The following is a 26,973-nucleotide window of genomic DNA, read 5'->3' as shown; positions in this document are numbered from 1 at the left end:
GCTCATCCCTGAAATTCCAGGGATTTCTCTCAGTTTATTGATCTCCACTCGGGGAATATACGTCAATACGAAACCGAAGGCACACACTAAGCTATTAAAATTGGTTTTGGGTGAGAAAAACTGACCAATCACAAGGCTGATACCTTTCTTTGAAGGTTGCAGAAGAGTGACATCTGCCTTTAACGCCAGTCAAACCGAAGGCACACACTAAGCTATTAAAATTGGTTTTGGGTGAGAAAAACTGACCAATCACAAGGCTGATACCTTTCTTTGAAGGTTGCAGAAGAGTGACATCTGCCTTTAACGCCAGTCAAACCGAAGGCACACACTAAGCTATTAAAATTGGTTTTGGGTGAGAAAAACTGACCAATCACAAGGCTGATACCTTTCTTTGAAGGTTGCAGAAGAGTGACATCTGCCTTTAACGCCAGTCAGTTTTATCATTACGTTTCTTTTGATGTACATCAAGGTTTCAATCTAGTCTACTGGTATCATCCACATTGTGGTGCATACAGAGCCTTCAATTTTGTCATGACACATTCTAGGTGTGCAGAGAACGTAAGAGAGCCTCACCCCTTTTAATTTTGAGGATGAGTAATTCTAATATTAGCGAAAGAGTAACTGCTATACTGGGAATGTGTTACACAACTTCATTAATTAAATTAATGTAATTAAACATCTTACTCTCACAGTTACTGCAATACACAGGAAATATGTACATACAACATCTTACTCTCACAATTACTGCTATACAAGAAATATATGAAACATCTTACTCTCACAGTTATTGCTATACAAGAAATATATGAAACATCTTACTCTCACAGTTACTGCTATACAACAAATATATAAAACATCTTACTCTCACAGTTACTGCTATATAACAAATATATGAAACATCTTACTCTCACAGTTACTGCCATACAGGAAATGTGCAAAACATCTTACTCTCACAGTTACTGCTATACAACAAATATATGAAACATCTTACTCTCACAGTTACTGCGCATGCTATACAACAAATATATGAAACATCTTACTCTCACAATTACTGCTATACAACAAATATATAAAACATCTTACTCTCACAATTACTGCTATACAACAAATACATGAAAGATCTTACTCTCACAATTACCGCTATACAACAAATATATAAAACATCTTACTCTCACAGTTACTGCTATACAACAAATATATAAAACATCTTACTCCCACAGTTACTGCTATACAACAAATATATGAAACATCTAACTCTCACAGTTACTGCTATACAACAAATATATGAAACATCTTACTTTCACAGTTACTGCTATACAACAAATATATAAAACATCTTACTCTCACAATTACTGCCATACAGGAAATGTGTAAAACATCTTACTCTCACAGTTACTGCTCTACAGGAAATGTGTAAAACATCTTACTCTCACAATTACTGCAATACAGGAAATATGTACAACATCTTAATCTCACAGTTACTGCCATACAGGAAATGTGTAAAACATCTTACTCTCACAATTACTGCTATACAACAAATATATGAAACATCTTACTTTAACAGTTACTGCTATACAACAAATATATGAAACATCTTACTCTCACAGTTACTGCGCATGCTATACAACAAATATATGAAACATCTTACTCTCACAATTACTGCTATACAACAAATACATTAAAGATCTTACTCTCACAATTACCGCTATACAACAAATATATAAAACATCTTACTCTCTCAATTACTGCCATACAGGAAATGTGTAAAACATCTTACTCTCACAGTTACTGCTCTACAGGAAATGTGTAAAACATCTTACTCTCACAATTACTGCAATACAGGAAATATGTACAACATCTTAATCTCACAGTTACTGCCATACAGGAAATGTGTAAAACATCTTACTCTCACAATTACTGCTATACTAGAAATGTTAAAATCATCTTACCCTCACATTAAGTCACAATTACAGCTATACAGGAAATATATAAAACATCTTACTCTCACAATTACTGCTATACAAGAAATGTGTAATTAAACATCTTACTCTCACAGTAAGTCACAACTACTGCTATACAAGAAATGTGAAAAACATCTTGTAAGTTACCCTCACATTCAGTCACAATTTCTGCTGTACAGGAAAGGTGTAAAAAAAACATCTTGTAACCCTCACATTCAGTCACAATATCTGCTGTACAGGAAAGGTGTAAAAAACATCTTGTAACCCTCACATTCAGTCACAATTTCTGCTGTACAGGAAAGGTGTAAAAAAACATCTTGTAACCTTCACATTCAGTCACAATTTCTGCTGTACAGGAAAGGTGTAAAAAACATCTTAGTCTCACAATTTCTGCTGTACAGGAAAGGTGTAAAAAAACATCTTAATTTCACAATTACTACTATTCAGGAAATATGTAAAACCTCTTTATTTTATTTATTACCCACTTTGCAGCAAATGTGAAAGTGAAGGAAGAGTGGCAACAGAAGAATGTCAGAAGATGTTGTTTGAACTGATCTTGGCTCTTTTGAAGACAGGATCAGGGACAACTTCTACAAACATCATTGCAATTATTGTTGGCAAGTCAAGTACAAAGAGGATGAAATCTTACTTGATGGTAAATTTACTCATTGTTAGCTGTAGGGCACTTTATTTACTTAATGTTGCCTACATTTACTGGTCCAAAATAACAACCATGTGTGCATGTATACAAATATGAATATTAGCCATGTGTATACCTATATGAATAACAGTGATATGTGTACCTGTATAAGTAATATTCATGTGTACCTGTATAAGTAATAGTCATTTGAGTACCTGTATAAATAACAACCATTTGATTACCTGAATAAATAATATTCATGTGTGTCAAATGTGTGTCAAATAAATTAGCTTCAGGTGCTATAGTTTCATACAGTTTTTTGGTTTTTTTATTTGTCGTAGAATTTGGAAGGGGATAATCTCACAAGATTAATTGAGGGTTTAAAACTGTGGACTCACACACCGGAGGAACCAAAAATGTCTTTGAAGCACCAAAGTGGTTACTGGAGGGACTGTACCAGTATTCTTCTGAGAGACATGCTAGGGTAATGAGTTTATAATGACTTTCTAACAAGTTATTCATATTTCTGTAAGAATTGAGATTTTTTCGTAAATGATATAGATTTTGTTCTTTTTTTTTTTAGTAATTTGAAAGTTATATAGATAGTAGAACTTCGTAGTTCTTTTGGGCCAAGGATAGTGTTGTTTAGGTCATGTGGGCTGACATAGATCTACTTCGTAGTTCTCCTGGGCTAATAATAGTATTGTTTAGGTCACATGGACTGACATTGATCTACTTCGTAGTTCTCCTGGGCCAATAATGGTGTTGTTAAGGTCACGTGGGCTGACATTGATCTACTTCGTAATTCTCCTGGGCCAAGGATAGTGTTGTTTACGTGATGTGGGCTGACATTGATCTACTTCACAGTTCTCCTGGCCCAACAGTTCTCTCAATACTCTCATCAGCTGTTTGTATTCTACATTGATCTACCAGTAGTACTAGTTGTAATCATATGTTTGTCTAACAATATGCTAGTTGTTTTGGGTCTGTATTGCTGATAATTCAAGGTCAAGCCACATACAGATTTTAAGATACAGTATATATATAATTCAGTGGATGAGTGAAAAAAGGACATATTATTCTTGATATATTGTTATTTATTCTCGAAAACTTCATTTTTTAGCTTTGCCTATATCTCGAGCCAAGTGCATTTATTCATCGTGGAATATTTCTGCGCCACCTAAACCGTTTCAACCAGGATATGCAAATTTAACCATACTTTCAAGGTCAATTTAGGTGTCAAATTTGAGAGAGAGAAAATAAAATGAAAGATCTTCTGAATAACCAAAAGGCCCAGAAGATGACTCTCATTCCTAGTAACAGCTAGAGTTTAAATTTATTAAAACCTTATCTTACTTCTGAATAACCCAGAGGCCTAGGGTGATGGTGTGTGGCCACATGCTAGGATGAACGCTATCAATTTTGTTTAAATGAATGACCTCGACTCACATTTAAGTTCACAAGAGTCAAATGTGTCAAAACCATCAACAACTTTTTTTGAATAACTAGGTTTTGAGATATGTTCTGTAGTGCAGTGGTGTGAAGTTCTTTGAAGTATGGGATCTGAAGGAATGACCTTGTCAGTTAGAGTTAATTTCAAAAGTCATGTTAATAAAAGAAGTTGAAATATTCCGACAAAATTTGATAAGAGTAATAGAATCTTCCAACAAAGATCAATAATGATTTGTGTACTCATATCTATGCTATTTAAATAAACTTGACCTTAGAACTCTTTAAACAGATGTGAAATAAATAACAGGTTAGCAATACAGGCCCATCAAGTCTCTTGTTCTATACACAAATGTGCTACAGATGTCATGTACATAATTATGTATTCTCAAACTTTCAGTGATTCTAAAAGTAACAAAGTCTATAAGCCAGAGATCCATCAACAACTTTTGGATCTTTACCTGTTCTACTTCACAAAGATGGGCCAGGAACCAGAGGAATATGCTACCAATATAGATCATGTCATGTCTTTGATACCAAATGCTTACAGCAATAAGCATGAAAAGAACCCATACATGGTAAGGAATAAGGTTCATGGCATGTACAATAATAATATATATTTTTTTATTTCAAATCATTCACCATGCCAACCCTGTAAAAGGTATGTTATAAGACTGTGTCTTTGGTGATAAATTCTGAACCCTACTGAGTGATATATACCTCCGTAAGGAAGTCATGAGTTTGAAACTCCACATGCTACAAATTAAATGTGTTTTTTTCCTTTATATACTTCAATATTCTTTGACACTCTAATTAAAAATACATGTTGTGTTACTAATTTAGGTATAAAATGTATGGGGAAATATCAACTGAGGATCATCAGGATTCTAATCTGGGTGTAAAATGTACAGAAAAATATCAACTGAGGATCATCAGGATTCTAATCTGGGTGTAAATGTCAACTGATGGTCATCTGTTGAGGCACGGTAGTCTAGTGGTAGGATGCCGGGCTTGTGACCGAAGGGTTGCAGGTTCAAGTCACGGCATGGCACTGTGTTGTATCTTTGAGCAAAATACTTTACTGTGCTTGTTCCTGTCTACTCAGTTGTAAATGAGTGCGTGGTTGGGCAGTGCTAGAATTGTAGAATGCTAGCTGTGAGCGCCGAAACGGCAGCTCCGACTGTATGCTCCTCAGAGATATTGGCTGGTTGCAAAGGCCCTATAACCACGGATTATAATTTGTGAACCGCTCTTAGACGACCTACTAACTAGATTGTGATTAAGCAGTATATAAAAACCTCAAATTATTATTATTATTATTATCTGGATTTTACAGAGACATATTGACTAAAGATCTTAAATTTGTTTCATTAATAGGTCCTAGAAAAGGTGGACATTCTACGGGAACATTGGAAAGCTGTAGGAGTCATTATTACCAGTGATGGATTCATATTTGAACGCCAGGTCAGAATGGCACAAACACTTGTCGAGCATATGGTAAAATGTGTCTTGTGAGTATAGTGTTATCACGGTACGCTTATTACAGATGTTGTCTATGTTAAGTAAATTTAGGTCCCACCTTTCATATTTCCATTGTGAAAAATGGTTATGAAAAAAATGAGGGGATATAATTTATAATCATTGTTTCATTACATGACGTGTACAGTGTATTATGATTATCATCACTTCTAAATTCAAAAATATGGGATCACTTCAACCACAACATTAGAAGATTATGTTTTTCTGTTATTTTTTAGTTGTCAGATTCCAAATTTAAAAGTGAACTTCTCATTTGAGGTCCAAAAAATGAGGTTTGAAGAAGATGTGTTTTTCACTCACCTATCTGCATGGCAAGAGAGATTATGCTGTGTGGTACAGAATCTGTCATCTGTCCAATTTGCCTTAAGCAACTTCTTCTAAAGAACAGAAAGGCCTAGAATCATATTTGGTTGGTAGCTTCCTGGGATAGAGCCCAACAAAGTTTGCGAAAAAATTGATCTTGACCTACACTCAAGGTCACAGGGGTCAAATTTGTCAAAAACTTCAAATGACTTAAAAACTTCAAAATCATGTAATAACACTTGATACTTCCTTGGATGCAGACTAAGAAAGTTTGTGAAGAAATATGACCTTGACTTTCTTTCAGTGACAAAAGGATGAAGCATTAGTACTTACTCTTTTGATTTAACCTGGGGTTTGGTTGGTTTGTTTGTTTGTTGTTTAATGTCCTTAAAACAATAAGTTAATATGAAGACAGAGGAACTTTGTCAACAACTGTGTCATTGTTTGAAATTATACCAAAATATCTCTCAAATATATTCAGTTTTTTACATGTTTGACTTAGTCCTTATACACCTCTTTCAGATTGTATATTATTTTAAAGGCTAAATTGAAAATTGAAAAAATGAATAGGCTTCCCACCTCCCCAACCCCCTAGCCCCCATCATCTCCCTCCCAAGGGCTAAGGAGTAGGGCCTTATTATGCATAATTTGGCCATGTTGCTAAACATGCCCAGGTAGAAGCAATCCCAAATTTTCCAATTTAAGGCCTGACAATTAGGGAAGAGAGGCTGGGCCAAAAGAATTTTAAAATTGAAAATAGTTGTGATCCCCAACCGATAACCCTATACACAATTATAAAAGGACAATTACACATGTACTACCAGTGTGGCTCAGGTTTCTGGTCTCATCCTTGACAATCTGATTAACATTATCTGTGACGTGTAGCTTTAATAACTTCCTACTACTCCTGAACATTTGCTGACTATAAAGAGACGAATACACATATGCTACTAGGATCGCTCTATGGTCAAGTTCCATCGCTGGAGACTTACTTCCTTGGTCATAACTTTGAACCCTTCAAATCCCCTCCCCTAACCATATATACATAATTTCTGGGTTTAAATAAACCACAATTATGTTATTCAAATCAACCATAGCATCTAGTCTGGCTAATTCACAGGGACAGTCTGGCTAATTCACAGGGACAGTCTGGTTAATTCACAGGGACAGTCTGGTTAATTCACAGGGACAGTCTGGTTAATTCGCAGGGACAGTCTGGTTAATTCACAGGGACAGTCTGGTTAATTCACAGGGACAGTCTGATTAAATCACAGGGACAGTCTGGTTAATTCACAGGGACAGTCTGGTTAATTCACAGGGACAGTCTGGTTAATTCACAGGGACTTAAAACCTGATCACAACTTAAGAACAGTTGATATTCCCATCCTATCATCTTATATACAATTGCTGAAAATAAAGACACAAATGAACATATGCTCCTGAATCTGGCCTTACCATTGAAGACTTAAGAGCATAAAGAGACAAATACACATAATACTGTACCTTGGTGCATGGCCCTGGGTTCTGGCCCCATCCCTGGAAACTTAGTCCCTAGGTCAATCCCTGGGTCAAAACATTGAAAATATCATTTTGTGACCTATTCTCACAGCTAAAATACCTAGTTGATACTACATGTGATAATTTATATTCAGTCTCTTATATAAAAATATTTCTAATTTTCAGAAAAAAGAAGTGGAGTGTTGAAGTTTGGGATGACATGCTGGATATTATGAAGAAATTTTACGTTTCTGAAAATGCTTTGAAACACCAAAATGTATTACGATATATAAGAAGTCTACTTGACGAAACTCCAAAGGAGATTTACAAAGTAAGTTTTGTTTTTAATCAGGAAACTTTAGAAATGGACCCCGAGAGGAGTTATACAAAGAGTGTAGTTTAATCAGTTACCTACAGAAATGGTTCTCCAGACGAGAAAAACAAAGGATGTAGTTAAATCAGGAAACTTTAGACATAGTTCTCCAGACGAGAAATACAAAGGATGTAGTAAAACTAGGAAACTTTAGAAACCGTTCTCGAGAGGAGGTATACAGAGAGTGTAGTTAAATCAGGAAAATTTAGACATAGTTCTCCAGAGGAGGTATACAAAGACTAGTTAAATCAGGAAACTATAGACATGGTTCTCCAGAGGAGGTATACAAAGACTAGTTAAATCAGGAAACTTTAGACATAGTTCTCCAGAGGAGGTATACAAAGACTGTAGTTAAATCAGGAAACTTTAGACATAGTTCTCCAGAGGAGGTATACAAAGACTGTAGTTAAATCAGGAAACTTTAGACATAGTTCTCCAGAGGAGGTATACAAAGACTGTAGTTAAATCAGGAAACTTTAGACATAGTTCTCCAGAGGAGGTATACAAAGACTGTAGTTAAATCAGGAAACTTTAGACATAGTTCTCCAGAGGAGGTATACAAAGACTGTAGTTAAATCAGGAAACTTTAGACATAGTTCTCCAGAGGAGGTATACAAAGACTGTAGTTAAATCAGGAAACTTTAGACATAGTTCTCCAGAGGAGGTATACAAAGACTGTAGTTAAATCAGGAAACTTTAGACATAGTTCTCCAGAGGAGGTATACAAAGACTGTAGTTAAATCAGGAAACTTTAGACATAGTTCTCCAGAGGAGGTATACAAAGACTGTAGTTAAATCAGGAAACTTTAGACATAGTTCTCCAGAGGAGGTATACAAAGACTGTAGTTAAATCAGGAAACTTTAGACATAGTTCTCCAGAGGAGGTATACAAAGACTGTAGTTAAATCAGGAAACTTTAGACATAGTTCTCCAGAGGAGGTATACAAAGACTGTAGTTAAATCAGGAAACTTTAGACATAGTTCTCCAGAGGAGGTATACAAAGACTGTAGTTAAATCAGGAAACTTTAGACATAGTTCTCCAGAGGAGGTATACAAAGACTGTAGTTAAATCAGGAAACTTTAGACATAGTTCTCCAGAGGAGGTATACAAAGACTGTAGTTAAATCAGGAAACTTTAGACATAGTTCTCCAGAGGAGGTATACAAAGACTGTAGTTAAATCAGGAAACTTTAGACATAGTTCTCCAGAGGAGGTATACAAAGACTGTAGTTAAATCAGGAAACTTTAGACATAGTTCTCCAGAGGAGGTATACAAAGACTGTAGTTAAATCAGGAAACTTTAGACATAGTTCTCCAGAGGAGGTATACAAAGACTGTAGTTAAATCAGGAAACTTTAGACATAGTTCTCCAGAGGAGGTATACAAAGACTGTAGTTAAATCAGGAAACTTTAGACATAGTTCTCCAGAGGAGGTATACAAAGACTGTAGTTAAATCAGGAAACTTTAGACATAGTTCTCCAGAGGAGGTATACAAAGACTGTAGTTAAATCAGGAAACTTTAGACATAGTTCTCCAGAGGAGGTATACAAAGACTGTAGTTAAATCAGGAAACTTTAGACATAGTTCTCCAGAGGAGGTATACAAAGACTGTAGTTAAATCAGGAAACTTTAGACATAGTTCTCCAGAGGAGGTATACAAAGACTGTAGTTAAATCAGGAAACTTTAGACATAGTTCTCCAGAGGAGGTATACAAAGACTGTAGTTAAATCAGGAAACTTTAGACATAGTTCTCCAGAGGAGGTATACAAAGACTGTAGTTAAATCAGGAAACTTTAGACATAGTTCTCCAGAGGAGGTATACAAAGACTGTAGTTAAATCAGGAAACTTTAGACATAGTTCTCCAGAGGAGGTATACAAAGACTGTAGTTAAATCAGGAAACTTTAGACATAGTTCTCCAGAGGAGGTATACAAAGACTGTAGTTAAATCAGGAAACTTTAGACATAGTTCTCCAGAGGAGGTATACAAAGACTGTAGTTAAATCAGGAAACTTTAGACATAGTTCTCCAGAGGAGGTATACAAAGACTGTAGTTAAATCAGGAAACTTTAGACATAGTTCTCCAGAGGAGGTATACAAAGACTGTAGTTAAATCAGGAAACTTTAGACATAGTTCTCCAGAGGAGGTATACAAAGACTGTAGTTAAATCAGGAAACTTTAGACATAGTTCTCCAGAGGAGGTATACAAAGACTGTAGTTAAATCAGGAAACTTTAGACATAGTTCTCCAGAGGAGGTATACAAAGACTGTAGTTAAATCAGGAAACTTTAGACATAGTTCTCCAGAGGAGGTATACAAAGACTGTAGTTAAATCAGGAAACTTTAGACATAGTTCTCCAGAGGAGGTATACAAAGACTGTAGTTAAATCAGGAAACTTTAGACATAGTTCTCCAGAGGAGGTATACAAAGACTGTAGTTAAATCAGGAAACTTTAGACATAGTTCTCCAGAGGAGGTATACAAAGACTGTAGTTAAATCAGGAAACTTTAGACATAGTTCTCCAGAGGAGGTATACAAAGACTGTAGTTAAATCAGGAAACTTTAGACATAGTTCTCCAGAGGAGGTATACAAAGACTGTAGTTAAATCAGGAAACTTTAGACATAGTTCTCCAGAGGAGGTATACAAAGACTGTAGTTAAATCAGGAAACTTTAGACATAGTTCTCCAGAGGAGGTATACAAAGACTGTAGTTAAATCAGGAAACTTTAGACATAGTTCTCCAGAGGAGGTATACAAAGACTGTAGTTAAATCAGGAAACTTTAGACATAGTTCTCCAGAGGAGGTATACAAAGACTGTAGTTAAATCAGGAAACTTTAGACATAGTTCTCCAGAGGAGGTATACAAAGACTGTAGTTAAATCAGGAAACTTTAGACATAGTTCTCCAGAGGAGGTATACAAAGACTGTAGTTAAATCAGGAAACTTTAGACATAGTTCTCCAGAGGAGGTATACAAAGACTGTAGTTAAATCAGGAAACTTTAGACATAGTTCTCCAGAGGAGGTATACAAAGACTGTAGTTAAATCAGGAAACTTTAGACATAGTTCTCCAGAGGAGGTATACAAAGACTGTAGTTAAATCAGGAAACTTTAGACATAGTTCTCCAGAGGAGGTATACAAAGACTGTAGTTAAATCAGGAAACTTTAGACATAGTTCTCCAGAGGAGGTATACAAAGACTGTAGTTAAATCAGGAAACTTTAGACATAGTTCTCCAGAGGAGGTATACAAAGACTGTAGTTAAATCAGGAAACTTTAGACATAGTTCTCCAGAGGAGGTATACAAAGACTGTAGTTAAATCAGGAAACTTTAGACATAGTTCTCCAGAGGAGGTATACAAAGACTGTAGTTAAATCAGGAAACTTTAGACATAGTTCTCCAGAGGAGGTATACAAAGACTGTAGTTAAATCAGGAAACTTTAGACATAGTTCTCCAGAGGAGGTATACAAAGACTGTAGTTAAATCAGGAAACTTTAGACATAGTTCTCCAGAGGAGGTATACAAAGACTGTAGTTAAATCAGGAAACTTTAGACATAGTTCTCCAGAGGAGGTATACAAAGACTGTAGTTAAATCAGGAAACTTTAGACATAGTTCTCCAGAGGAGGTATACAAAGACTGTAGTTAAATCAGGAAACTTTAGACATAGTTCTCCAGAGGAGGTATACAAAGACTGTAGTTAAATCAGGAAACTTTAGACATAGTTCTCCAGAGGAGGTATACAAAGACTGTAGTTAAATCAGGAAACTTTAGACATAGTTCTCCAGAGGAGGTATACAAAGACTGTAGTTAAATCAGGAAACTTTAGACATAGTTCTCCAGAGGAGGTATACAAAGACTGTAGTTAAATCAGGAAACTTTAGACATAGTTCTCCAGAGGAGGTATACAAAGACTGTAGTTAAATCAGGAAACTTTAGACATAGTTCTCCAGAGGAGGTATACAAAGACTGTAGTTAAATCAGGAAACTTTAGACATAGTTCTCCAGAGGAGGTATACAAAGACTGTAGTTAAATCAGGAAACTTTAGACATAGTTCTCCAGAGGAGGTATACAAAGACTGTAGTTAAATCAGGAAACTTTAGACATAGTTCTCCAGAGGAGGTATACAAAGACTGTAGTTAAATCAGGAAACTTTAGACATAGTTCTCCAGAGGAGGTATACAAAGACTGTAGTTAAATCAGGAAACTTTAGACATAGTTCTCCAGAGGAGGTATACAAAGACTGTAGTTAAATCAGGAAACTTTAGACATAGTTCTCCAGAGGAGGTATACAAAGACTGTAGTTAAATCAGGAAACTTTAGACATAGTTCTCCAGAGGAGGTATACAAAGACTGTAGTTAAATCAGGAAACTTTAGACATAGTTCTCCAGAGGAGGTATACAAAGACTGTAGTTAAATCAGGAAACTTTAGACATAGTTCTCCAGAGGAGGTATACAAAGACTGTAGTTAAATCAGGAAACTTTAGACATAGTTCTCCAGAGGAGGTATACAAAGACTGTAGTTAAATCAGGAAACTTTAGACATAGTTCTCCAGAGGAGGTATACAAAGACTGTAGTTAAATCAGGAAACTTTAGACATAGTTCTCCAGAGGAGGTATACAAAGACTGTAGTTAAATCAGGAAACTTTAGACATAGTTCTCCAGAGGAGGTATACAAAGACTGTAGTTAAATCAGGAAACTTTAGACATAGTTCTCCAGAGGAGGTATACAAAGACTGTAGTTAAATCAGGAAACTTTAGACATAGTTCTCCAGAGGAGGTATACAAAGACTGTAGTTAAATCAGGAAACTTTAGACATAGTTCTCCAGAGGAGGTATACAAAGACTGTAGTTAAATCAGGAAACTTTAGACATAGTTCTCCAGAGGAGGTATACAAAGACTGTAGTTAAATCAGGAAACTTTAGACATAGTTCTCCAGAGGAGGTATACAAAGACTGTAGTTAAATCAGGAAACTTTAGACATAGTTCTCCAGAGGAGGTATACAAAGACTGTAGTTAAATCAGGAAACTTTAGACATAGTTCTCCAGAGGAGGTATACAAAGACTGTAGTTAAATCAGGAAACTTTAGACATAGTTCTCCAGAGGAGGTATACAAAGACTGTAGTTAAATCAGGAAACTTTAGACATAGTTCTCCAGAGGAGGTATACAAAGACTGTAGTTAAATCAGGAAACTTTAGACATAGTTCTCCAGAGGAGGTATACAAAGACTGTAGTTAAATCAGGAAACTTTAGACATAGTTCTCCAGAGGAGGTATACAAAGACTGTAGTTAAATCAGGAAACTTTAGACATAGTTCTCCAGAGGAGGTATACAAAGACTGTAGTTAAATCAGGAAACTTTAGACATAGTTCTCCAGAGGAGGTATACAAAGACTGTAGTTAAATCAGGAAACTTTAGACATAGTTCTCCAGAGGAGGTATACAAAGACTGTAGTTAAATCAGGAAACTTTAGACATAGTTCTCCAGAGGAGGTATACAAAGACTGTAGTTAAATCAGGAAACTTTAGACATAGTTCTCCAGAGGAGGTATACAAAGACTGTAGTTAAATCAGGAAACTTTAGACATAGTTCTCCAGAGGAGGTATACAAAGACTGTAGTTAAATCAGGAAACTTTAGACATAGTTCTCCAGAGGAGGTATACAAAGACTGTAGTTAAATCAGGAAACTTTAGACATAGTTCTCCAGAGGAGGTATACAAAGACTGTAGTTAAATCAGGAAACTTTAGACATAGTTCTCCAGAGGAGGTATACAAAGACTGTAGTTAAATCAGGAAACTTTAGACATAGTTCTCCAGAGGAGGTATACAAAGACTGTAGTTAAATCAGGAAACTTTAGACATAGTTCTCCAGAGGAGGTATACAAAGACTGTAGTTAAATCAGGAAACTTTAGACATAGTTCTCCAGAGGAGGTATACAAAGACTGTAGTTAAATCAGGAAACTTTAGACATAGTTCTCCAGAGGAGGTATACAAAGACTGTAGTTAAATCAGGAAACTTTAGACATAGTTCTCCAGAGGAGGTATACAAAGACTGTAGTTAAATCAGGAAACTTTAGACATAGTTCTCCAGAGGAGGTATACAAAGACTGTAGTTAAATCAGGAAACTTTAGACATAGTTCTCCAGAGGAGGTAAACAAAGACTGTAGTTAAATCAGGAAACTTAATTTAGACATAGTTCTCTAGAGGAGGTATACAAAGACTGTAGTTAAATCAGGAAACTTAATTTAGACATTGTTCTCCAGATGAGGTATACAAAGACTTTAGTTAAATCAGGAAACTTAATTTAGACATAGTTCTCAAGAGGACGTATACAAAGACTGTAGTTAAATCAGGAAACTTAATTTAGGCATTGTTCTCCAGAGGAGGTATACAAAGACTGTAGTTAAATCAGGAAACTTTAGACATAGTTCTCCAGAGGAGGTATACAAAGAGTAGTTAAATCAGGAAACTTTAGACATACTTCTCCAGAGGAGGTATACAAAGACTGTAGTTATATCAGGAAACTTTAGACATAGTTCTCCAGAGGAGGTAAACAAAGACTGTAGTTAAATCTGGAAACTTAAGACATAGTTCTCCAGAGGAGGTATACAAAGACTAGTTAAATCAGGAAACTTTAGAAATGGTTCTCCAGAGAAGGTATACAAAGAGTGTAGTTAAAGCAGGAAACTTTAGACATAGTTCTCCAGAGGAGGTATACAAAGAATGTAGTTAATTTGTGTGTTCTGTTCCAAATGATTACCAGCAATCCAATGTAAGGTGACAACTGGAATATCGGACAGTTTACTGACAAGTATACTAGACTATTTTACTATATGTTAATATTGATGATTTGTGAATCTGTAGCTTGTAGGAAACGGAAGTATTATGGCATCACATGTCATTAATTTCTGGTTTTCTGATCTATTCTGTTGTTTCACAAATAAACACAGCCCTGGTTTTGTCTGTTTAGAATAACCCTCAGTTAGTGGAAAAGCTTGTACCAGTGATCACCGACCTGTTACGGAAGCAGCCAGGAAATATAGTATGGGCTTACGGATACTGTTCTATCATGACTGAAAATGCCAGTGCACAGTAAGTTATCAGCTGCTATGTTACAAAGTGTTACACAAATAATCATGCATCTTGACTGCTTCACCAATGGGCAAAATTGAGAAATTCTATGTTAAATAAGATACCTTAAAAAAAGTCTTTAGGAGTTTAAAATTGTCTCATAGTTGTCCATGTCTCTGTTTGAAACAAAATCTTATCAGTGGCTAAGTAACTTTAAACAGTTCATTTTAGGTAAATCAAATTTGGGTGAATGAAGGGAGAGGAAGAAACCTAATGATTTTGAAGTTACTAGGTCAAAGGTCAAGGTCAGAGTAGCTTTAAATAGGTTAAAATTTTATGAAAAAGTTGATTTCCAGAGGGTATCGCTTGAAGATTATACATCATTTCTGAAAAAAAGTGACATGTATGTTGCCCATTTGGAAGAGGAATATCTCATTTGATTTGGGTCTACTAAGTGACAATGAAGATTAAGGTGGCTATGAATAGCCTAATAATGTTTCCCATTCAAATGAAGGGAGAAACATTGTGTTAGTGCTGGTTCTTCTAAGGTTCTGCCAATTATTTCTAGTCAGAACCATGACCTTTAGACTGTTATAGATATCTGAATCTTGCAGTATACCTGCATCACCCACAAACAATGTGCAGTGTAAAGTCAATAGGTCACTATGATTTTGATCTCAAGGTCAACTAATACAAGTTCATACTTTTTAGGAACATCTTGCCCAGGCCTGAACTTTTTCACTGTAAAAGATATCTTGGTACAGCTATCAGTATACCTACATTAACCACAGACAATGTGTAGTGACTGTCAGTCACTGTAACCTTGTACTCAAAGTCAAAGGTCTAATAAGTGCAAACTATAATTATACTGTAATTAATTTTACAACTGTAAAAGTACCCAGGTATGTGGCCTTCTGCTCACAGCATCATATCTTTTTAACTGTATTAATTAATTTATGTATTCCCTTTTTAAGTAGTTGAAAGTTCCTTTATTAACCTTTATATATTAAAGAAATTTGTAGTTACATGGTTATTTTGGCTCTATTCGGGTGACTTTATTTTGCAAGAGAAGGGAAACAAATAATTGGCTATAACGGAAGACCTACGTTTTAGCTCTGAAAAAACAAATATCTGGTTTTGTACAATGTTTGTTTCTGGAATCTGAACACTGTTAATTTCAACACACTATAATGTTTATATCAACACACTATAATTTTGCAAACAGGAAGCATATTCAGGGAGCAGATGGAGGTTCTGCCAACATATTCTAGTGATTCTTAAGCTTCTAAGTACACAAAAATCCAAGATACTTTCTGTGTTCAGTCACCAATAAGACTAGCTAAGTTTTGGCCCATTTTTGACCCTCTGAACATCAACTTTATGTCGATTTATGTGTTTTTCGCAATATTGATTTAAAATATTGAATAATATTCAAAATCAAAAAGTTGATTTATTTTCATAATATGAAAAGAATGAAAAGAAGTCAAGGGCAAAACAAGATTTAGTTGTGACAATATATATCAGGCTATGACAATCATAAATAAATCATCACAATATTAGTCCTCAACTGTTTAGTTGTTTTTTTAGTTGTTTTTTTCAGATAGAGATATACATTGTAAGTGTAAGGCTGCAAGGCATAAAAGTCAAGGTCAAGGTGGCCAGTTAACTTGATAAATGAACTGGAAACCTTAAATTTTCTTTCAAAATTGAATACAATATCACCAAACACATCCACTGACCACTTGTTCACAAGGAGATTAGGGAAAGGAATGTTCCTCAAAGTCAAACCTATTTACTATACTTTTGTTTTACCAAAACATCACAATTCATTGATCTCCATGATAATAATAATAATAATATACAACATTTATATAGCGACCCATATAATTTGTAAAATTACTCTAAAGTGCTTTACAACATATGGATAATAGTAATGGTTGTAATTGTGAAACAAACAACAAAGGCTTACAATCACTTTTATACATTTAAGCAAGCAATGTGCACAAAATTGAACAAATAAAAGGGTGGTATGTAAAGTAATTAATAATGATTTAATTTTGTAGGAAGGGAACAGAACTGAATTGGTTTCAAATCCTAAAAGCACTCATGGAAGCAGACACAGGGGATGGAGCATATGCATGTTATTACACCCTGCGGGAGGGAAAATTCAAGAAGATTTGGAATTGGAAAGTAAGATCTTTTCCTTGTAAAGTGGAACTTCCTTAAACTAATCCTTCTCAAAACAGATCACCCCCTGATACCGAACAAAATAGTGATGTACCAAATTGTTCCTTCTTTATTAGCAAGGGGAAGTAACTCCCATATCACTAATGTTACCAGTGACCAAGCTGGCAGAATGTCAGCGAAACAGTCTGGGTTAAGGGGCCATTTCATTAAGGATTGTTTTTTCCAATCGGCCTGATCTGGACCTGATTGTCCCCAATGAATCATTTATCTTTATCGCCCCGATTGTCGTCCTGAATCGCCTCCAATCGTCCCCTTTTTTTACCCGGTTGAGTCCCGACCAATGGACCAATGGCGGGGGGATGAAACACGGACATTCCTCGTGCGATCGACTTGTTTCCGGGGTGAAAGTATGCACTAGTACCCGCAGTTACACAGCAAAGGCTCAGCAGAGACCCATTTCTTGCGCGCATGTTAGCGATCTTCTCGCTTTGTTCGGCAGAGAGGACGCTTTCTGCGGCCAATGTCCATTGTTCTTCCACCGTTTTTTGCGCCAGAGTGGACAAATATAGGCGTATGTTGACGCAGGAAGCCGAAAGTAAATGATCTTTGGATGATTCAAACGATCTTCAGACGTTATTCGGCCGACCAAATTTGCCTACATCGTCCGGAGATCAGTGTTTTTGGGTCCCAACTATATATTTGAGCCAGATTGAAGCCTTTCATCACTTTTTGACCAGCCAGTGAAGGTCATGGACCAACAAGCAGTGGTGGGGCTTGTTGTAGCTCTACAACTTCGTTCTGTCATAGCACAGCAAAATGTTATTACACTAGAAAATATACACAACACTCTGTAGATAGGGGCAGAGGCTATACGAAAGCTCCAGACATGTTTAAACACAGTAGCCGATCACTTTTTCGGTACCCGACCCTCGGAGGACTGAGGCGATCGCGCCAGATCTTCCCCCGAAGGTATAGGGTAGTGCTCGCAGGTTCCTGACTATTTTTTCAAAAATGCATCTGATCAACCAAAAAAAGGATCGGGTACTACAGGGACAAAAACAATCCTTGGTGAAATGGACGCTTTAGAAACATTGTTCTTTATATAGCAGTGACTAGATGAATCTTGCAATATACATTGCATTCCTGCTAAATGTAATTTGTCAGTGATACTTCTTTATTGTAATACAACAAATTTCCCAGTACTAATTCCTCTTTGTTCCGAGCACTGAACCCATTTTCTGCCCAGAATTGTTCAAATATTCTTCAAATTACTTCCTTGAACTGGCCTTACCTAAGCTTCTCTTAAAAGAGATCTGGCCATGAAATCAAAACCTGTGACAGGAACAGTTAAATGCATTATGCCTCAGGGAGAGCTGCTTTGTTTTTTTCCAATATACCTACACATCAGAGCTAGAAAGATGCTGTTTCACACCTTATTTGTATGAGGCTTCATAAGGATTACTCTTTCACCAGACAAATACACACATGAAAGTGAAGCCATTGCAAAATGCTTTTGTAATTGAAATAAATTGGCAAAGATTTTATCATTATTACATATGAGTAACATTTTGAAAAAAAATGAACAAGGCTACTGCATGATGTCCAAGTTGATTTACTGTACGAATTAAATTATTCACATTAATTTAAACTGATGAATTTTATATGATCTGTTGCCTTTGGAAAAACTAAACCAAAATGTACAGTAAACTATTTCTTTACAGCAAAATTTTCAACATGCCATAGATATCCTTAAACCTATAGGAGAGGTCCACCTTAAACTGACAGGCGATAAGGACAAAACTAAAAGGCTGTTGGATTACTGCGGGAAAACCATCGAAACACTTCTGGAGCAGTTCAAGTATGTGAAACTCAAATTACTCAATGGTACTGTGATGCTTTACATTAGTTTTTACTCAATGGTATTGTGGTGCTTTACAGTTGATTTTACTCAATAGGATTGTGGTGCTTTACAGTTAATTTTACTCAATGATATTGTGGTGCCTTACATTCGATTTTACTCAATGGGATTGTGGTGCTTTACATTTGTTTTTACTCAATGGTATCATGGAGCTTTACATTTGTTTTTACTCAATGATATTGTGGTGCTTTACATTCGATTTTACTCAATGGGATTGTGGTGCTTTACATTTGTTTACATTTGATTTTACTCAATGGTACCATGGAGCTTTACATTTGTTTTTACCCAATGTGTTCTGGTACTTTACAGTTGTTTTCATTTGACATCCTGCAAGCTAGATGCTCTGATTATACCTTTATATATGTTTAAAGCTTGACAGTGCAAATTTTGAATCATGTAGGTACCATGCAAATAATACAATAGTCATCATTGAGACAATACTTAATATGGTAAAAAAGTTCCTGCACTGCAAGGATGAGAACAGCCAGGTAAACATGACTGTTATGGGTGGGTTTTTTTAATTAATGAGAATATGTAAAGAACATTTATGTATTACCGCATTCACTTTAATAAGCACCCTTCCCCCTATAAGTGTACCTTCCTCTTTTTCGTGAGGAATTGAAGTTATATAGACCCCTCCCCCTCCCACCACTGACCTGGCCCAGTCAGTAAGTTATAGTACCTACACTTTAGAGCTATGATTTATATCTGGTGATCATGGCAGGACTTCTGTGAAGTGAATGAGACATTTGATTTCCAGACTTGGAATGTAAAAATATAATGTATTTTGGTGATAACAATGGCTAAAGTTGCCTAACTCTTTCTATCATGACTCTAAAAAGTCTTATTTTATGATTCTAATAAGCCCCCCCCCCCCTTTAGAGCAATTTTTTAAGCACCTTGGCACTAATTATAGCTATAACTGTTATGAAACATTTCTGTCCAGTAGTATTTTGAACATATCTTGAACATATCTTTCATGAAAATCTTCATGTCAAATTTCTTGGAATACATGTATTAGTCAATTTTAATTCTATTGTTTTAGGTTTAAGTGTTTGGTAAAATTGTATATGAAAAAATGTTCTAACGAACAGCAATCAGTAGAAGACTTACACAACTATTCTGAACATTCTAGCAGTAGGATTGAGCTCTCGACTCCAGCGTGTTACAATAAGACTATGCAAAGAAAATGGCAAAAAAAATACCATCAAATTATGAGAATGACTAAGTATGATATGGTCTAATTGATACAATACAAAAAACAGACTTGTAAAGTTCTGCTTCGATCACGGGTGCAAGTACGTATGATGTAGGCCTTAAAGTAAGTATGTATGATGTAGGTCTAGTTTAAGTACGTATGATGTAGGTCTAGTATAAGTACGTATGATATGTAGGCTTAGTTAGTATGTATGATATAGGTCTAGTATAAGTATGTATGATGTAGGCCTATTAAGTATGTATGATGTAAGCCTAGTAAGGACGTATGATGTAGGTCTAGTATAAGTATGTATGATGTAGGCCTAGTATAAGTATGTATGATGTAGGTCTAGTATAAGTATGCATGATGTGGGCCTAGTATGAGTACGTATGATGTAGGTCTAGTATAAGTATGTATGATGTAGCCCTAGTAACTACTTATGATGTAGGTCTAGTATAAGTACGTATGATGAAGGTCTAGTATAAGTATGTATGATGTAGGTCTTGTATAAGTATGTATGATGTAGGCCTATTAAGTATGTATGATGAAAGCCTAGTAAGGACGTATGATGTAGGTCTAGTATAAGTATGCATGATGTAGGTCTAGTATAAGTACGTATGATGTAGGTCTAGTAAGTACGTTTGATGTAGGTCTAGTATAAGTACATATGATGTAGGCCTAGTAAGTATGTATGATGTAGGCCTAGTTAGTATGTATGATGTAGGCCTAGTATAAGTACGTATGATGTAGGTCTAGTATAAGTATGTATGATGTAGGCCTAGTTGGTGGATTTTGTCTTAAATCTCTATTTACTACATTTCAATATTTTGTAATATCATGGAGAAAAAACATTTTCAGTCCAAAGAAATAACAGATCTCTTTTGCCAAACTTCACACAGATTTTGAATTGGAATGTCACTCACAATTTAAGCAACTGAAAATGCCGAAATACACTCTCTTTTGATGTCAAGTTTGACTTGATACCACGTTTTTCTCTCATTTTCAAACATTTTATGTAAAATTTTATTTTATCAGTAAAGATTAACTGACAACATAATTTGTGAAATCCAAAAATAAACCCAAAATATATTTTCCACACTCACGATATGTTTTGAAATCTTAAAAGTGAGGGTGCCATTGATGTGTTTATGCTCTATTGAAATAGTCATAAAATATATATGCATATATATAATACACCGTAGACAATGATAAAAGCAAGATTTGTAACAGTTGCATTTCTGTTTCTTGAACCAAGGCATTTTTAAAGCAATTAAAGCTGAATTATTTAGTTAATTTGTATAATGGCTGTTTCAAATATGAATATAAAACATGATATGGAGATGGAGAAGAGATAGAAGGGCATGTGATGAGGGTGGTGGGATCTTAATAATGTAACATATATTTAGTGGGGCATTATGCAATTGTGGGTCTTGGAAGGGGGGGGGGGCAAACTAATATAATTGCCTCTATGCCCTCTTCTATATGTCTATTTCTATAATAGCCCTTGCTGTATATGATATCTAATATCCTCCTTTTAAAATTTCACCAGTTACTTTTTGAATAAAGTTGAAATAATGATAACACAAAGAGACAATGTTATCTGACTTGGCCCTTCAGGGTGACTGCATTCTAAGCATTCAGTAAAAGGAGGAGGATGTTGTCTATGGTTTTCAGAATTGCCAAAATTCCAGAGAAGCTGAATGGAGACATGGCTTTACTGGCCATTACCATGATGGAGAAAAGATCGGAAAGACTCAATGGTTTTATTCAAGTATTCTTCAATTATGTCACTTTTGAGGTACGTGGTGAACTATTCTACACTATATGTTTTTATGTGTAAATTAAATAGGGGTTCCCCAATGAGTGTCGGTTGGTAATGATACTTGTCGTTTCTAACTTACTCATGTTAGTTAATTTTTTATTACATTTTGAAAATCAACTAATGTCAAAGGTTAAGATAACGTTGCAAAGCGTTGTTACTTGATGTCTTAATTAGAAGAATGACCAAAGAAATGACGTTTAGGCTGTTATACCGATGTCATAATTAGAAGAACGACCAAAGAAATGACGTGTAGGCTGTTATACCGATGTCATAATTAAAAGAACGACCAAAGAAATGACGTTTAGGCTGTTATACCGATGTCATAATTAGAAGAACGACCAAAGAAATGACGTGAAGGCTGTTATACCGATGTCATAATTAAAAGAACGACCCAAGAAATGACGTTTAGGCTGTTATACCGATGGCATAATTAGAAGAACGACCAAAGAAATGACGTGTAGGCTGTTATACCGATGTCATAATTAAAAGAACGACCCAAGAAATGACGTTTAGGCTGTTATACCGAGGTAATAATTAGAAGAATGACCAAAGAAATGACGTTTTGGCTGTTATCCTGATGTCATAATTAGAAGAATCACCAAAGAAATGACGTTTAGGCTGTTATCCTGATGTCATAATTAGAAGAATGACCAAAGAAATGACGTTTAGGCTGTTATCCTGATGTCATAATTAGAAGAATGACCAAAGAAATGACGTTTAGGCTGTTATACCGATGTCATAATTAGAAGAATGACCAAAGAAATGACGTTTAGGCTGTTATATCGATGTCATAATTAGAAGAATGACCAAAGAAATGACGTTTAGGCTGTTATACCGATGTCGTAATTAGAAGAATGACCAATTAAATGATGTCTAGGTTGTTATACCTTCTAGTGGCTAAGCAAACATATTTGCCATCTCCTAGCAGGTTTATTTCAACAAGTTGGAAGTGAGGGATAAAGTCCATTAACTATCTCAAGTTCAATAATAAGCATAATGCATCTCAATCATGATTTCTGGATTGGTTTAGATCAATCACATTGTCTAGTAAGTAAGCACTTGAACAACCATCTGTTACAGTATCATTTTAATTACCATATTACTAAAATAGGTTGACACTGAAGGAAACTTTCTTTAACTCATTCACCCCTACATTTTTAAACTAGCCTTGCCCAGTCTTTGATTTGGTAAGGTTCAAATGTGACCTTAGGGGTGAATGGAGAATGCTATGCTGTTCATTTTTATCGCACCTGAATGATTCAATTAATGAGGGGATATTATGACTGTGATGAATATAGATTCAGTGGGGCTGGCTGTCAAACTTCAAAAAACCTACTTATATTTACATGATACAAATGCATTTTTTGGTCAACTTTCGTTTATGCAAGATGAATATTTTATTTTCCCTAATTGTATAACATATCTGTGAAATTAAATTGTTTACAGTATATCCATGTCATGTAAATTAAGTAATTATATAGAAGCCATGATTAATAAATATCTGGAGTTGTGTTTGTGTAGAAGTTTAAAACTAGAAAATTATATTGGAAAATTGCATAAACATGTATAAACTTCTAATCTGTGATTTTCAGGCTAACAAGGACGTCATCCCTGACATTATCAAGAGATTTTCTGTGCTGCTTTTCGACAGAGATTATATTTGGCATCACGCTTACTCAAAGAGATGTGGGAGCAATGTCATGAAGAAAAGCTTAACCGCCTACAGGTATATAAAGGATTAATGTGTTCTCTAAAGAGAAATAAATACTCAATTTGACACATTAGAAACCAGATATGTTAGTTCATATTTCCTTTTTAGCTCACCTGCCCAAAGGGCAGCTGAGCTTATGCCATGGCGCGGCATCTGTCGTCTGTCCTGTGTCTGGCCGGTGTCCGTCAACTTTCCTTTAAACGACTTCTTTTGAAGAACCAGAAGGCATAGAGTCATGATCATTGGCTGGTGGCTACCTTATATGGAGCCTGACAAAGTTTACGAAAAAAACAGAATTTGACCTACTTTCAAGGTCACAGGGGTCAAATATATAAAACCTTCAAACAACTTCTTCTGAAATACTGAAAGGTTTTGAGACATAACAATTAGGTAGCTTCCATGGAATAAGCCGAACAAAGTTTGCGAATAAAAATGAAAACGAAAACGACCTTGACCTACTTTCAAGGTCACAGTAGTCATCAGATATGTCTAATTCTTAGAACGACTTTTACTGAAGAACTGAGAATTATAGAACCTAAATATTTGGCTGGTGACTTCCTAGGAAAGAGCCCAACAAAGTTTGAGAATGAAAATGACCTTGACCGACTTTCAAGGTCACAGGAGTCAGATATGTCTAACGCTTAGAACAATTTCTTCTGAAGAACTGGAAGGTATAGAACCTTACTATTTGGCTGGTTATTTCCTGCAAAAGAGCCAAACAAAGTTTGCGAATGAAAATGACCTTGACTTACTTCAAGTTCACAGCGTTCAAATATGTCAAATGGTTCAAACTACTTCTGTTGAAGAATTAACCCTTAGGCTGCTACGCACCATATTAGGGGTTTCGAAAAGTCAGGCCGTCAGTGCTACACACCACAATAGTGGTGCGAGCTCTGTAGGTTTTTGATCAGTAAACAGGAAGTGTGAAAGTGGACTGTTGCAATACCAAACCGGAGAGCATATAGTAGAAGGGTCCTGATTGTCTTTATGTCATTACTTTCAATATTCCTGGCAATGTACCCTAGTAAAAATCAATGTGTGCGAGAGAATTTCAAATCGGGAAAAACGTCTTAAAAATAGCGGACATGTAAATTGAAGTGATAAATAATATGGTAAACATTTATTCTCCAGTGTCACCTACGATGATAATAAAGGTTTTAAAGGGTTTGACATGGTTGATGTGGAAATTCTTCAGTGTAACTTTCCAATGGACGGCTTTGTGCCCTACGCACACATGAAAAGAACGCAGACCGTAGATATATGTAGATATATCTTCATGGCGACTGTGACAATAAGTATATAAAATGACGACCTGAAACCTGTAGCAAATGGCATTCAATTCTTGATGAAATATCTGACCTTTTACCTGAAAATCTCCGTGTAAATGTACAGCGTCTTATGTCATAAAAGAAATTTATAATCTCTGCTATCATTTTCCAATCACATTTGCTTACAAGAACAATTTTAAAATGATCTTTCTGGTGCTTAAGGTAATAGGATTGTGCAATCATTTCTCAGTAGAATTTCTTCAAATTTTGTTGTTATATTGCTTTGAAGAAAAGAACATTTTCTGCCACCAAAAAAATATAGGTTGTCAAAATTTTAAGGATTTTAAAGGGAAATATATGTAAAAAGGGGTGAATTTTGAAAAAAAATAACCTAAAAGACAAACAAAATTGCAAAATAATGTCAATAAAAATGATACTGACATAGATTAGTATTGTATTAACATATATCAATTTAATAAAGGCTGAAATTGTGTAAAATCAATTATCTATAAACGATTAAAAATTGACATTTTATGATAAAAACATGTACACAAAGCAATTGCATGAATGAGTTATCTTTCTTGAAAAACTTTATAGTATTGAAATAGGTAGCCGGTTTCCTGAAGTATAGAAAAATGAACACATGTGACTCATTGATAAAAAAAACCCACGGATTTAATGCCTGGATTGCTTTGAAATAATTTAATTTTGAGAGAACACACAGTTCTGTCAATAATAAACATACAATATTCATCAGTTTAATATTAAACATCAGAATATGCGGAAATCGTGATACTGTCTCCCTACATTGGATTATTAACTAGAGATATACTTCCTATTTCCGTTTATAAATACCCTCCTATTACCTTAAATCCACTTAATTAAAAGTTTCACCTTTTCTTACCGTTATTACCACCTGTACAGGTAAATACTGAAGCAACTTTAGAATCGAAAACGTTAATATAAACTAGAGACAATAACAAACAATTTTCCTATAACTTTTATTCACAAATGGTAACAAATATTTTTCAAGTCATGCACATTTGAAAAATTAAGTAAATTAATTTATATTTCAATAATTAATTCAGCAGTGGCGTCCCTTTACATAGAAATCAATGTAGCAGCCTAAGGGGTAAAAGGCATAAATTCATAATATTAAGCTGGTGACTTCCTGGGATAGAGCTCACCAAAGTTTGCGAATGAAAATGACCTCAACCTACTTTAGAGGTCGCAGAGGTCAACAACATTTTAAAGGATTTGTTCTAAAGAACTAAAAGAAATGGATTTATTAGATTTGGCTGGTAGCTTTTTGGAATAGAGCTTACCAATTTGAGAAGGAAGATGACATTGACCTACTTACAAGGTCACAGGAAAAAAGATGTCAAGGAACTTCTGAAGAAGAATAAAAAAGCATAGAATCTTATAATGATATTTTGCTGGTAGTTTCAACAGATGGAGCCAACAAAGTTTGCGAGGGAAATATTTTTAGTGCAATATAATATTTAACGAGAATATTTTGCTATGACTGCTTAAAAATTCAGGTGAGCGATACAGGCCCTCTTGGGCCTCTTGTTTATACTTCTTATTGTAAGAAACGTCCAGATTCATGAATCTTTGTACTTTTTTCATCACTGGTCAGGCCCATATGAGATATCAATACAGCAAAAAACACCATGGCATTTTCATTGTCAACTCCATGACAGTTATTGATTGAATAAACATCAGATTCGGAAAATTTCAACAATAAGACCCAATGAAAAGATTGGACATGAAGCCTATTATGAACATCTGGTCTTATTGATCATATAACCAATTGCAGAATTTGAAGTATAGTAAAGAATCCAGTTTGGAATCATATGATTTTATTACTACAAAGCATATTTGCGCGAAATCCTCCCCAATTTTAGTGCGCAAAATACTTTTCATCGATGGTTAAGCATCCACCCCTTATTCAGGATCAGTCAGTCAGTGATCAGTCCTTCTGCAAAAAGAAATTTTATATTTGTGTTCACAATAGACAAA

General features: G+C 35.3%; 1 protein-coding gene across 5 annotated transcripts in view; it reads left to right on the top strand.

The window, feature by feature from the left end:
• The window catches only part of LOC110463308, a 48,133-nt gene that overhangs the window by 6,795 nt on the left and 14,365 nt on the right, over window positions 1–26,973 (top strand). For 2 of the 5 annotated variants that reach the window (XM_021517808.1, XM_021517809.1), the window contains exons 6-15: window positions 2,454–2,616; window positions 2,943–3,085; window positions 4,451–4,628; window positions 5,428–5,561; window positions 7,576–7,720; window positions 14,747–14,868; window positions 16,911–17,037; window positions 18,756–18,892; window positions 21,825–21,948; window positions 23,565–23,698. In XM_021517808.1, coding sequence (XP_021373483.1) covers window positions 2,454–2,616; window positions 2,943–3,085; window positions 4,451–4,628; window positions 5,428–5,561; window positions 7,576–7,720; window positions 14,747–14,868; window positions 16,911–17,037; window positions 18,756–18,892; window positions 21,825–21,948; window positions 23,565–23,698 — 1,407 coding nt within the window. Of the gene's footprint in view, window positions 1–2,453; window positions 2,617–2,942; window positions 3,130–4,450; window positions 4,629–5,427; window positions 5,562–7,575; window positions 7,721–14,746; window positions 14,869–16,910; window positions 17,038–18,755; window positions 18,893–21,824; window positions 21,949–23,564; window positions 23,699–26,973 lie in introns of those variants that run through there. The other 3 variants (XM_021517811.1, XM_021517812.1, XM_021517810.1) reach the window with 3 other exon arrangements.

This window comes from Mizuhopecten yessoensis, unplaced genomic scaffold (assembly GCF_002113885.1).
Source record: "Mizuhopecten yessoensis strain PY_sf001 unplaced genomic scaffold, ASM211388v2 scaffold10885, whole genome shotgun sequence".
Lineage (NCBI taxonomy): Eukaryota > Metazoa > Mollusca > Bivalvia > Pectinida > Pectinidae > Mizuhopecten > Mizuhopecten yessoensis.
Note: the sequence above shows the minus strand (reverse complement) of the source record. Positions and strands in the feature narration are given on the sequence as shown.